This window comes from Pristiophorus japonicus, chromosome 17 (genome assembly GCF_044704955.1).
Source record: "Pristiophorus japonicus isolate sPriJap1 chromosome 17, sPriJap1.hap1, whole genome shotgun sequence".
Classification (NCBI taxonomy): domain Eukaryota; kingdom Metazoa; phylum Chordata; class Chondrichthyes; family Pristiophoridae; genus Pristiophorus; species Pristiophorus japonicus.
Window position 1 is genome coordinate 102,117,711 of NC_091993.1, and position 14,496 is coordinate 102,132,206.

At 40.6% G+C, this 14,496-nt stretch overlaps 1 protein-coding gene across 2 annotated transcripts in view; it reads left to right on the top strand.

Annotated features, from left to right (window-relative positions):
• The window catches only part of LOC139228246 (copine-8-like), a 781,549-nt gene that overhangs the window by 99,236 nt on the left and 667,817 nt on the right, over window positions 1–14,496 (top strand). For both annotated transcript variants that reach the window (XM_070859423.1, XM_070859422.1), the window contains exon 2: window positions 8,084–8,124. In XM_070859423.1, coding sequence (XP_070715524.1) covers window positions 8,084–8,124 — 41 coding nt within the window. The remainder of the gene's footprint in view (window positions 1–8,083; window positions 8,125–14,496) is intronic.

The following is a 14,496-nucleotide window of genomic DNA, read 5'->3' on the forward strand; positions in this document are numbered from 1 at the left end:
TTTTCTTACTTTTCTGTCTCTTTTTCTCTCTCTTTCTCTTAATCCAATCTTAGGAACATAGAAACAGGAGTAGGCCTTTTAGCCCCTCAAGCCTGTTCTGCCATTCAGTAAGATCATGGCTGCTTTTCAACCTAACTCCCATATCTCATAGTCTTTGCCCCATATATCTTTTGATTAACAAAAATCTATCAATCTCAGATTTAAAATTAACAATTGATCTAGCATCAATTGCTGTTTGTGGAAGAGAGTTCCAAACTTCTACCACCCTTTTTGTGCAGACGTGTTTTCTAATTTCGCTTCTGAAATGTCTGGCTCTAACTTTTAGACTATGCCCCTTAGTCCTGGAATCTCCAACCAGCGGAAATAGTTTCTCTCTATCTATCTTATCTGTTCTCCTTTATATCGTGAAAATTTTAATCAAATCACCCCTTAACCTTCTAAATTCCAGGGAATACAACCCTAGTTTGTGTAATCTCTCCTTGTAATTTAACCTCTGGAGTCTGGGTATCATTCTGGTAAACCTACACTGCACTTCCTCCAAGGCCAACATATCCTTCCTAAGGATTCTTTCCTTTCTTATTCTTTTTCTGTACCTGATTTGACTCTAACTCAGTCTTCTTCTCCATCATTCCTCTGTTTCTTTCTCAATCCTTAAATCTCATTGGTTGAGATAAACCATTGGTCATGTCATTCACCAACGTCCCAGATGCCCTGTTGCCCATGCCAGGCCGTTATCAGCTCGCCTTTCCAGCAAATTTATCAGTAAGGATTTCTTCACAAAAAGAATAACCAATACTTGGAATAGATTTATGGTAGGGTTGTGGAGGTGAAACTTTAGCTGATCAAATAGGGTAGAATGATCAGGATAGCTGATTTATGAAGTGCTGAATATCCTTCCATGTCCGAATTTATCCTGTGATCCTCTGCATAAAATGTTCTTTCAAGTATTAGCTTGGCTCAATTAGTAGCACTCTCGCCTCTTAAGTTCGAATGTTGTAAGTTGGAGCCCCACTGAGGACTTGAAGAGTAATCTAGCCTGATACTTCAGAGAATTGCTGAGGAAGTGGTGTATTGTATGTGAGATGTTAAGCTAAGGATCCATCTGCTTGCTCGAGTGGATGTAAATGATTCCATGCCAGTATTTGAAGAAGAGCACTTGATTCTCCTGGTATCCTGGCCAACACTCCTCTTCTTCAGCTAGTACCAACATTATACTTGAAAGCCAGAAAGATAATTTCTATAAAAGAATAAATATTTGCAATGTACCATTTGAATGGGTATTCTAATCAAACCAATGCATTTCTGTTCTTTTAAGTGCATTGAGATAATTATGAGGAAAGTTTGTGTGGCTTTCTCTGATTGACTCTTTCAGATGTTTCTGTTCTTAACTTAGTTATTTTTCTTGTGTTCAAATTAGTACAAGATTTTCCATCATTTCTATTGGACAGTCTTTGCTGGAGGAAGCCGATACATATACTAATATGATAAATGATAGGTAACGCAAAAAGAACAGCAAACTGTGCTGCTGGATTGGGAGGAATGTTGTCTGGAAGGTAGCGGGCCAGGGTTGATTAATGGACATGCTGAATATAGATAAATATTCTGGAGCATATTTCTGTAGAACTTTACTCGAGACGTTAAAACTATCCACTGAAAGTGCAGACCCGTCATTCATGAAGGTTTTCCCTTCAATCTTTCTCACCCAGAAACCTCGTTAAGGATCCACACAGAACACTCAAAGTATTGACATATGAAAACTCTAAACAATGAGGGACTGGATGCTGCAATTGGCTGATGCACTGTTCTTTCACCTCAGGAACCCAGATGTAGTTCCAGACTAAGTGATGACATAAAAGCTTTCTTTCTATACTGATTGCAGAGTTCTGTTTCCGAATTTGTGCAGTCTAAAACATGTTGCTTGTGGATGTGGGACCACAGCATAAATCTGTCCATGATTTTGCACACATTTGGCAATCCCGCTCAGAGAAGCCACAGGCTGGTTTGTGTGCGAAGTGGGAAATTCACACCATAACAGTGGAGGTATTCATCTGAGATTAATGACAAGGTCTTGACACCCAACCAATTTGGGCACAAATATTTACCCAAAATATATAAACAAAGTCCAATTGGATGGGATGATCGCTTTTGGATATTTAAATATCCATTTTTTACTAGCTAGTTCTCTGACTTTCTTCTCAAGCCGTTAACTCCTCAATGCAGTATAGTTCCACAGGTGCCAGTCATTCTGGCCATTGAGTTCACACATGAATAATCAGTGAGTGTCAACAGGCTATTGAACCTCGGGGAGCATTATAACCAGGCCTGTTTCTGTCCTGGCATTCACACATGCACATTTCGTAGGAGTGGCTAAACTGATTTTCCCCTCCCTATCCTGGAGCTGTGAGGCCAATTGAAACCTCCCTACAGCTGTCCTAGCTGAGAACAGCTTAATTAGCATATGTTGGGAATATAACCAGGCACTGTTCTGATTACATCTGCTCACTGAAAGATGTGTGGATCCATCATTGAAGTTAATTTACCTAAATGATTGAGATTTGGACCATTTTTTTTCCAGAGGATATGAGTCTAGAGCAGAGAACTGTCTGTAAATGTAGGTTTTATTGATCCTTATTAGGTGTTTGTCCTCAGAATCCATAAATGTAAGTTGTTTGGAAATGGAAATATCACATTTATGCAATAGGATGTGCTGTCCTGAGCTTGGGGATGAAGGTTTTATTGGGAGTGTGAGAATTCAAACACGTGCTGTGCTTGACTTTAAAGTGCTCAATGCTATTTCTTGGTGAATAATTTTTTCATGAAAATTTATTCATAAGTAGATAAGATGGCAATGCAGTTGAATAAGGCCTTGAGCACGTTAATTGATAATGAAATGTAAATTGTAGCTTTAAAACAATTAGCTTTAATGCTGATGGGACAACTTTTGAATGGATACAAAACAAGTTTAGTTGTCAAAGCACTTTGTCTTGTGCAATGAACAAGACACCGGTGTGTGTGTGTATATATTATATATATATTTAATTTATATACATTTCATTTTATTTATATATTATATATATTCGTTCCTGGGATGTGGGTGTTGCTGGCAAGGCCAGCATTTATTGTCCATCGCTAATTGCCCTTGAGAAGGTGGTGATGAACCGTTTTCTTGAACTGCTGCAGTCCGTGAGGTGAAAGTTCTTCCACTGTGCTGTTAAGTTGGGAATTCCAGGATTTTGATTCATTGACCTTGAAGGAATGGCAATACATTTCCAAATCAGAATGGTGTGTGTAGGTGATGGTATTCTCATGCGCCTGGCTGCCCTTGTCCTTCTAGGTGGTAAAGGCCATGTTTTTGGGGGGCGCTGTCGCTGTAGTGCATCTTGTAAATGCAATGAACAAGGCCACATTGCGCCAGTGGTAGAGGGAGTGGATTTTCAAGGCGGTGGATGGGGTACCGATCAAGCGGGCTGCTTTGTCCTGGATGGTGTCAAACTTCGAGTGTTATTTGAGCTGCATTCATCCAGGCAAGTGGAGAGTATTCTATCACATCCTAACTTGTGTCTTGTAGGTGGTGGAGAGGCTTTGATGAGTCGGGAGCAATGTTCCCTCGCGCGGCCGTGCAGTAATGGGAATGGTCCCGCGCGGGCCACTCACGGGCTTTTCCATTGTAAATACCGTGCATGTGCAAAAATTTCAAGGGTCTGCGCCATAACAGAAACAGGCCACGCAGAACAAAGCGCAGCTTACAGGGAACATTGGTCAGGATGTGTATCACTCGCCACAGAATACCCAGCCTCTGACCTGCTCTTGTAGCCACAGTATTTAGCTACCTAGTCCAGTTCAGTTTCTGGTCAATGGTGACCCTCAGGATGTTGATGGCGGAGGATTTTATGATGGTAATGCCATTGAATGTCAAGGATGGTGGTTAGACTCTTATTGGAGATGATCATTGTCTGGGACTTGTGTGGTTCGAATGTTACTTGTCACTTATCAGCCCAAGCTTGTATGTGGGCACGGACTGCTCCATTATCTGAGGAATTACGGATGGAACTGAACACTGTGTAATCATCAGCAAACATCCCCACATCTGACAGAGTATAAGTAAGATCCAAAACACAGAACAATAATCCAAGCCAATACAGGTTTGTAAAATAGCTGTGATGCCGACTGTAACATTGATGACATTTTGAAGAATTAATTTGTTACCCCTTTGGCAGTTGCATACTGATTTGAGAATCAGATCGTAAACCTTCACTCCTGGAGGAACTTAACATCCAAGGTTAAATAAATAGGGCTCAATTTTCACCAACAGTTGGTGCTGTATTTTTAGCATTTGCTGATTTTTTTTTGAGCAATCTTGATTTTGCAACGTTTCTCAAAGTCTGTATGCCGGCAGCAACTGTTAGTGTTGGATTTTTTATATGTCAGATTTTTTAGCGCAGGTCTGGGTGAAAACTGATTTCTGCGCCACTTTTGGCCATTTAAGCGATTTTCGTGAACACCGATTTTTTTTTAAGGACGGCGCAGAGTGGCTTTAAGTAATCATCAGAAAAACCCTACGTTAAGTTAAGGAAATCGGCGCTCAGGTCTGTATCGGAGCTGTTTCTTTGCAGTTTAGTCTTGCTCATAAAGATACTTTATAATGATCATATTAAAGTACATTCCTTTTTCAACTCTTTACATTAACGATTACTTGTTTTGATATTGGCCCCCCCGCTCCCAGTTCCGCTGCAATCCCGGGCAATCTCCCCCACCCCGCTCCGCTACCGCTGCAAGCCCTGGACGTGGAACTTCAACTCGCAGGTGGAGCTTCAGCCCTCTGTATGTCTCTTGTTACCCTGGCTGTATGGCTGATTTTTTTTGTGCCCGATTGGTCGGGAAAAAAAAAGTTGGAACTTTCGCTAAAATAAAATTACATTTTTGGCGCTGCGGCACCTGAAGTTAAATCTGGGGGTGGAGCTTCAAGACTGCGCCAAAAGCTGAGATTGCCAGGGTAACGAGAGACACACTGAGGGAGCCAAAAATCAGCAGAGGGAAATAGAGCTTAGTGTGTGCCTATGGTGTTTTGTCCTCAAGATATCGGATGATACAGTATTAGGATTGATTAGTAACAAAGATTAACATATCAATTTCATACCTGTCAGAAAAATCATCTTCAGTCATCCTGACACAGCCTATTTCACATATTAATTCAGGATAGCATGCTAAGAGAAGGATGTAACATAATTATGTTCATGTAATGTTACCAGTTTAGAAAATGATGCATTTCAATTTAAAATGAAATGAAGGTAAGTTCAATGGGTTTCATTTTTCTAATTCCATATCTTGTGTTCTCATACACAATAGGATAAAACGTCTTGGAAACATAGAAAATAGGTGCAGGAGTAGGCCATTCGGCCCTTCGAGCCTGCACCGCCATTCAAGTGCAATTGCTGAAGTTCATCCATGTGATCTTTAAATGTTTGCCATTGCTTATCCACTGTCAATCCTTTAAGTATCCTTTGCCAGTCTATTCTGGCCAATTCACGCCTCATACCGTCGAAGTTACCTTTCCTTAATTTCAGGACCCTAGTTTCCGAATTAACTGTGTCACTCTCCATCTTAATAAAGAATTCTACCATATTATGGTCACTCTTCCTCAAGGGGCCTCGTACAACAAGATTGCTAATTAGTCCCTTCTCATTACACATCACCCAGTCTAGGATGGCTAGCTCTCTAGTTGGTTCCTCGACATATTGGTCTAGAAAACCATCCCTAATACACTCCAGGAAATCCTCCTCCACCGCATTGCTGCCAGTTTGGTTAGTCCAATCAATATGTAGATTAAAGTCGCCCATGATAACTGCTGTACCTTTATTGCACACATCCCTTGTTTCTTGTTTGATGCTGTCCCCAACCTCACTACTACTGTTTGGTGGTCTGTACACAACACCCACTAGCGTTTTCAGCCCTTTGGTATTCTGCAGCTCCACCCATACCGATTCCACATCATCCAGGCTAATGTCCCTCCGTACTATTGCATTAATTTCCTCTTTAACCAGCAATGCCACCCCGCCTCCTTTTCCTTTCTGTCTATCCTTCCTAAATGTTAAATACCCCTGGATGTTGAGTTCTTAGCCTTGGTCACCCTGGAGCCATGTCTCCGTGATGCCAATTACATCATATCCGTCTTGTACAAAAGGTAATTTTGTCGCTCAAATTATTCAAAAGAACACAGATTACATTGAATTCCTAATTCTAATTAGTAATCAACATTCTTAAATATCCCATTAAAATTGAATATGATTTACTTTAAAACGGGTTCAAAGAGCATTGGAGCCTAAGGTCTACGTTTATTCTGAGAAATACTGATATCAAGGCATTTGTACTTTTTTCTTTTGTCGAGTTGGGTATTAATATATTTTAAAACACTGTTGCTTAATTCATAGTTTTCACAGTCATGTCACCTGTGGTGCAATTGTACTATAATTACACTCTGGTATGTTGTAAATTGGGTGATGCGATCAAATTAAAGAAATGTAGCTACCTAGATCTTAGTTATAAAATGTGGTATTTGTGAACTGACAGTGTGTAACAGTTTAATTGGTTAATTATACCATAAGCTTTGGAGCACTCAGTGGTACAGTGTATTCATAAATTAATATTTTCAGCTCTAGAAAGATAGGACACCTGGTTATAAAAACACTTCATATTTTACTTCCCAAGTCATAGAAAGCCGACTGTAAATGTAAAAAGGTAAGAGAAGTGACACTGCTGATCTCGACCAAGGTGCCAATTATTAATGGTTGAGAACGTGCAAATCAGTCAGCCTTGGGGCTTTTCTTCACAACTTCTGTTACCCAAGAATATTCTTTTGTAAATCAAATTAGACAGTCTTGGCAGGGCCATCATTTGGGGACCTCACAAGGATGGAAGGAAATTCTGAAGATGCAATGACTTGGGTCACACCTTTGTACCTCAGATCATAAACTTGTTACTAAGTGAAATTTCAGAGGTCTGAGATCAAATCAGCTGACCTCCCATTTATTTTATCAAAGAACCATGGTGTTTGGGGAGGGGCGGTGGTGGGGGGGGGGGGGGGGGAGAACTAAAAGAGCAAAGTGGAACGAGAAAGCTAATGGCCTGGATTTTGCAGTAGGTAATGACAACGAACAGTCAACGTTCTCCATCATTACCCCTATGAAACTGACTATAACTTCAGGATTTGGCGCATGTGTAGCTAAATGTGGAATTACTAAAGTTGTGGTCAGTCATTCACTGCTCCGACACCGGCTGCAATGTGGAACTCCCCATAGCCGGCAATCAGTGGAACTGACGAAAATGTAAGCTTTTCTTTACCAATATCGCTGTTAAACACCCCATTAAATGTTAAGCCTTGTTGGTGTAACTGGGATTTTTAACAGCATATTGACTGCTACACAACCTGTTCTGGCTCTGAAAAACTAATTTTATATTTGTGGAATGTCAAATGTCTCCATTATGACACAAATTACTCGATTTTTTTTAAGTATATATTTTTTAAAGCTTGTTCATGATATTTCAGCTTTTACCTTAAGCCCATGTGTATGTCCCAATCTTTATTTCGCTCTCTGTAACTTTTTGCAAAAAGTGCAGATAATCAATGTGTTTTATTTCCTGGTTTGCTGTCTGTGAGAATTCTTCAATGTGATTGGCTGCTTGGACAGTTTGATGACATCACTGCAGCTCTATGCCAGCAATCCCCTTTTGACAGCGCTACAATCAATTTCACGTCGAGGAAGCTAAAGTTCTCACCACAGATCGTGAGATCTCTGGGGCAGCTTTCTCCAAGGTCACCACTGATCACTGTCGCTTCATCGCGGACCACAAATTACGGGTCATTGTATTGAGGGAAAACAAAAAATAATTTTAAAAAATTCTGAATTGCAATGCATTTAAATAATTTGGTTTTATATAAATTGATGAACAGTGATTTAATATTCTATAAAATTTAAGCAGTTTTGTTGCTGGGAGGAGAGTTGCCTTTTTTTTTTACATATTCTATGATCCAGCTTTATAAACTTGAATGTTTTCCAGCAAGTGATTTAATTTTATTTTTCTGCAGGAATCTTTTGGATAAAGATACATTCTCAAAGTCTGACCCATGTGAGTACCTAACTTTTATTTCACACCATTTTTAATAAGTTTGATTTTGAACCAAAGTGGTAACTGGCTAGAATTTCCTATCAGCCCACCAGCGCCCGATTGCCGCCCAAAAGACCGCTAAGATTGGGAAGATTATCGCCGGGGAAAACTTACCCAAAAAATTTAAAAATCCGCCGAGCAAAAAACATGGGTGTTGCACCCCCATTCTGGGCGAAAAGTGCAATTTAGGGTCGATTGGGTGGTTCGTAAACAAAATGAGCGATAAATTAAAAAAAAATTTACACCGAGTTGGGCCTAGCAGCAGAAAAACAATAAAAATAATTTTTTAAAAAACATAACCTAAAGAATCCAAAAAACATTCCCAAGTCCCTTTTTAAACTAAATAACCACAGCAGATTTTTAAAATAATTGGTAAAAAACCAATTATTAACCTTCTACTTGAAGAGCTACTCACCTACCGCCCAGCTCCGCTGATCCTCGTGGACGTTTTTTTCCATACTCACCTACGGGTCACCGCTGACCCAAATATTGCACCAGGGCGATCTGAGGATGGTGCACGCCAGTGGTCCGCTTCCCAGCGGTACCTCGAAACCGCCGGCGTAACTGAGTCAGGGAATTTTACGCTTACCTGATTAGCGCCCACAATGGCCAATACTGCCCAGAAACCAGGCGGTTAGTCACAGGAAATTCTAGCCCGTAGACATTTAACTAATCTTTTTATGCCTTCAACAGTACTTGGATAGTTTGCTTTAGCTAATGGAAGATAAATAATGCTGGATAGAATCCCTCAAATAGCATGCGCATATTTCTGAAAACATCGTCAAACCAGACCAGAACAGGAAAGGGGTGGGGGAAACAATATGATGGACAACACCAAGTTCAATTTCCATTTTAAACTGAAAAAGTACTCAATACAAATCTTGTATAACTCTCAAAAGCAATCAGTCAATCTGAGTAGGAACAATTTTAAAATCTGAAATAGGTGGAAACTGAAAGTCAAGACCCTTACAACACAATACAAGCTATAAACTACTACAGGAAAAACTTTGTATTGTATATAGGAGCACAAGACAGCGCATGGAGAGCAAATTATATGTAGCTTTTTTAAATGCATCAGAGCAAAAGAACCAATTGCAAGATAAAGTGGAGAGTGAAAAGACTTTATCTAATAATGCATAGAGATGAACCAAACACCACCTGACAAAGGCAAGCAGTTAACAAACAATGACATAGCCAAACCCTTGACTGACAGACTATCAGAAACCCAATAATGAAATGGGAAGTGAACCCAAGATCAGTTTTATTGGGGCCAAGTTTCGGCCTGAGTTGCTCCTGTTTTTTTGGAGCAACTGGTTTAGAATGGAGTATCTTAGAAATTGCAATTCTCGGCATTTAGTTTGCTCCAGTTCTAGTCAGTTAGAACAGTTTCAGTTTTTTTCAAAAGGGCCACTTACGCCCGTTTTGAAAGTTTAGACCGTGAAAACATACTCCAAACTAACTTAGAATGGAGTAAGTGTAGATTTTTGTATGCTAAGAAAAACCTTGTCTACACTAAGAAAATCAGGTGTAGGTTACAAATCAGGCATAGGGAATGGGGGGGAGGGTGGGTTTAATGGGAAGTTTACAAACATTAAACACTTCAGTGTTACAAATAAAGAGCCATCATCATAATAAATGATAAATACATCAATAAATCAACCAATAAATCAATCAAAAAAATTAATAAATAATTTTTAAAAAAATCAATAAATAAAACATTTTCTACTTACCGACTGCAGCACCGGGAGCCCTCCAACAGCATGCTGGGATGCCCCCCCCCCCCCCCCCCCCAGTGTGTCACTGTCAGTGTCTCTACCTCTCTGTCTGTCTCTGTCTCTCTCACTCTCTGTCTGTCAGTGTCTGTGTTTCTGACAGCGAGGGGGGTGGGGTGGAGGGAGGGGCACAGGGAGGGAGGGAGAGAGAGGGGAGGGAGAGAATGGAGGAAGGGAGGGGGTGGGGTGGAGGGAGGGGCACATGGAGGGAGAGAGAGGGGAGGGAGAGAGAGGGGAGGGAGAGAATGGAGGAAGGGAGGGCCATTTGGCCAAGGCTAGGGGCTGCGTGTTTTGGGCGCCTGGAGCTACTGTACATGCGCGCCCATTGTAGCGCGCATGTGCAGAGGTCCCGGCCCAGCTCTAGAGGACCTGCAGGGAGCCGGAGAATAGATAAGTATTTTTTAGGCGCACTTTGTGGCGCGAAAAACGGGCGTCCAGGTCAGGGCTGCGCTGTTCCAGGCACGGCCCGAAACTTGGGCCCATTGAAGCTGATGGCATGCAAGGTTTTCGACCAAAACAGTGAGGCAAGAAAATCTCAGAAATTCTGCAGAATTCTCAGTTGTACCAACAAACTCCCTTGTTTCCAGAAATATTTAAATTAGACCCATATTTAATTTACAATTCTCCTACCATTTTCTCCAACTGGCATTAACACTATTGCTGAGGTAACTTCAAAAGCAGGCCTGTGAAAACCACACAATTAAAAGCTAGGCTGCAGCTTCCGTATTCTTCCCTTGTGTATTAGTCCAATTAGAGCAGGACTTAAATCGCCTTCTGGAGCCTGGAAAAAAAAACAACCAAAATTATCTGGAAGATTGCAATCAGTGTGATCTTCTCCTTCTGTAGTGTTTCATTCACTTAATGATTTCAAGAGCAGATTCTGAAAAAATAAATCATCAGGGAAAATTTAATTGACTACTCATCTCTTGATGCTGATTTTTTTTTCCTGCTTGGAACCCTGAAAAATCAAGCCAGAAGTTGTGCTATGCGACGAGCAACTCTGATCTGCTTTTAAATGTCATATTAAACCAAAAATGAAACCGGATAAAATGTACTGGGTGAAAACACTACAAAAGTCAAACTTTTTCAACCATGTTCTCTGTTTCCAAGGTTTTTTCTTTCAGAAAAGGCTCTTGAACTTATTTTAAATGTCTTAGGAAGATCGTGAGATGAACAGTTTCCTTGCTGCTTTTATGTCCAGTTTCAAGCATTTTCTCGTTAAGTATCAGTAATACAATTGGAGCACAAAAAATGGATTAATTAATGACTAAATTAAAAACAGAAAATGCCAGAAATACTCAGCAAGTCAGGCAGCATCCGTGGAGAGAGAGAAAACAGAGTTAACGTTTCAGGTCGATGATATTTCGTCAGGACTGGGAAAGCTTGGAGATGTACCAGGTTTTAAGCAAGTGCAGTGGAAGGGGAAGTGGGGAGAGGAGAAAAAGAACCAGAGGGAAGGTCTGTGATAGGGTGGAATGACTATCCGCATTTCACAGAAGAAAGTCGCTGTTTCAAGGAAATAAACAGAAAGTCAATTCTGTGACAACTTGCTATTTGGCCGCCTGTGCATTCCTCGCTCACCCCACCATTGGTAGTAAAACTTTTAGTTGCCTAGCCTCTTCTCTCTTAAACCTCCTCTCTAAACTCTCTCCCTGTGTTACTACTCCTATACAAACCTTCTCAAAATCTATATCTTCTCCCATGCCTTTGGTCAACCCACCGAAACATTCCCTGGCTTGGTGTTCCGTCCTTTCGCTCTTTGTAAAGTATGTTGGGAATCTTTATACATCAAAGGCCCTATATAAATGCAAGTTGTTATTGCCATTATCGCTGTTTGCCCTCATGTAGTCTATTATATAAGAAAGGGCTATAAATAAATATGTTTCCCCCATTCCACCCCGCCACCCGATATATCTTATCTCTGCTTTTGTTATAAGGTAAACGTAGTTCACTACATTTCAACTTATTCCCTTGAGATTTAATCGGGCCTGTTTACAGGATTTCAATGTTACTGCTTGATTTAGGTCTAGGAATTCATACAAAGCCCAAAACTTGTAATCTAGGTTCAACATTTAATGTACGGGTGACAGTTTTAGAACACTGGCTCTATCTAAACTGTTTCTCAGCTATACAGACTTGTACTTGCAATTATTAATATCTCTATTGTTAGCTCGAATTTTCATTGATAAATCTTCTGTGAGAACTTGCCCACTAACTGCACTCTCTCCCTATCTGACATAATCAAACTATAAGTTGAGAAATAACAGCAAAGTTGTGGTTGGGGGAAGTTCGATCTTTAAAAGATCTTTAACATTCAGTGTTGAAATTATTGAAGATGAAGGGAGAATAGTGGAGTGATTGAATGATAATTTTCTACAAATGGTCACCAGAGTCACAGAAAGTGGATTTTGCATCCAATTATACAATGAATATAATAGAATGTTTTAAATCAGTGAAAATACTTGATAAGTAAATATCTTCCATCATTTGAATTTAGGCCATCATCCCCTTTTATCTCTCTAATCTCTTCTGTTTTCCACCCTATCACAGACCTTCCCTTTTGTTCTTTGTTCATCTCCCCGTTTCAGTGCTTGTTAAGAATCTATTCTTTCCGAACACTCTCCAGTTCTGATGAAGGGTCATCGACATGAAACATTAACTCTGCTTTCTCTCCACAGATGCTGCCTGACCCGCTGAGTTTTCAGCATTTTCTGTTTTTATCCTAGACCAGATGCCTTATATGCTAGAAACAAGGGAGGAAATTTGTAGTGAAGATATTCCACAGGATTTAAACCACATAAGTATAGTGCCCCTACTTTAAAAAGTGGGGAAGATAGGACCTAGATAACTACAAATGCATTAGCCTTATGCCAATAACAGGTAAAATGTCAAGGATTAGGTTACTGGATAGTAATAGCTTAATAAATAACTTTACATGAGGGTGACAAGGTCCTGTATGACAAACCTGCTTGATGTTTTGAGAATGTTACCAATACGATAAATAGTGAAAGTCCCAGTTTATTTGGACTTCTAGGAAGACTTTGACAAAGTGCTGGATGAAAGATTACTCAAGAAACAAAATCAATGAGAATCCAAAGCCAAATCAGAGGCAAAATTTAAAAAAAAAAGGAAACCGAGTGCACTCATGAGAGACATAGCATCAGGCTGTTGCCTCGTAGAGTACATGTCGATGTCAGTGCTTGACTCCTTGTTCGCTGTACGCTGATGAGACCCAGCTCTACCTCACTACTCTCGACCCCTCCACGGTCTCTAAATTGTCAGACTGCTTGGCCAACATTCAGTTCTGGATGAGCAGAAATTTTCTCTAATTGAATGTTGGAAAGACCGAAGCTATCGTTTTCGGTCCCCGCCACAAACTCTGTTCCCTAGCTATTGACTCCATCCCTCTTCCCAACTTATGTCTGAGGCTGAACCAGACTGTTCACAACCTTGGTGTTATATTTGACCCTGAACTGAGCTGTCACCCACGTATCAGCAGCATAACTAAGACTGCCTATTTCCACCTCCATAACATCACCTGTCTCCGCCTTTACCTCAACTCATCCACTGCTAAAGCCCTCATCCATGCTTTGTTACCTCTAGACTTGTCTTTTCCAATGCACTCCTGGCTGGCCTCCCACATTCTATCCTAGAGGTGATCCAAAACTCGGCTGCCCGTGTCCTAACTCGCACCAAATCCTGCTCACCCATCACCCCTGTGCTCGCTAACCTACATTGGCTGCCGGTTAAGCAACGTCTTGATTTCAAAATTCTCATCCTTATTTTCAAATTCCTCCATGGTCTTGCCCCTCTTTATCTCTGTAATCTCCTTCAGCCACACAATCCCCCGAGATGTCTGTGCTCCTCTAATTCTGCCCTCTTGAGCATCCCTGATTTTAATCGCTCAACCATTGGTGGCTGAGCCTTCTGTTGCCTTGGCCTCAAGCTCTGGAACTCCCTGCCTAAACCTCTCCACCTCTCTCCCTCTCTCTCCTCCTTAAAACATACCTCTTTGACCAACATTTTGGTCACCTACACTAATTTCTACTTATGGAACTCTGTCAAATTTTTATCGCACAATACTCCTGTGAAGCGCCTTGAGACATTTCACTACGTTAAAGGTGCTATATAAATACAAGTTGTTGTTGGTTCTTATCCGTATAAGTACCTGGATGCAGAAACCAATTGTAAGCTTGTTAAATGTCAATAAAATCGGGAGTGCAATAGGGATAGAGGATGCAGTTAAGGATTTCCAGGAAGATTGCTCTTCAATTGAGCAGACAAATGGTAAATAAAATTTAATATTGACAAATGCAAAGTATTGCATATTGGAAGAAAGAATGATTAATGTAACAAAATAATGATGGGAATATTATTAACACTCAGAAAATTCGAAACAGAATCTGGGAGTGACGGTAGATTTGTCACTTTCAATATTGAGTGTGTTGTGTATGAAGAAAGAGTCAGACTGAACACTGTGAGCTCAAAGTGAAGTGTGACCGTAGTCTTTTATTGCAGGTCTCCAGAGCGCCTCTCCAACCTGTGAGGCCTCCTTAAATAC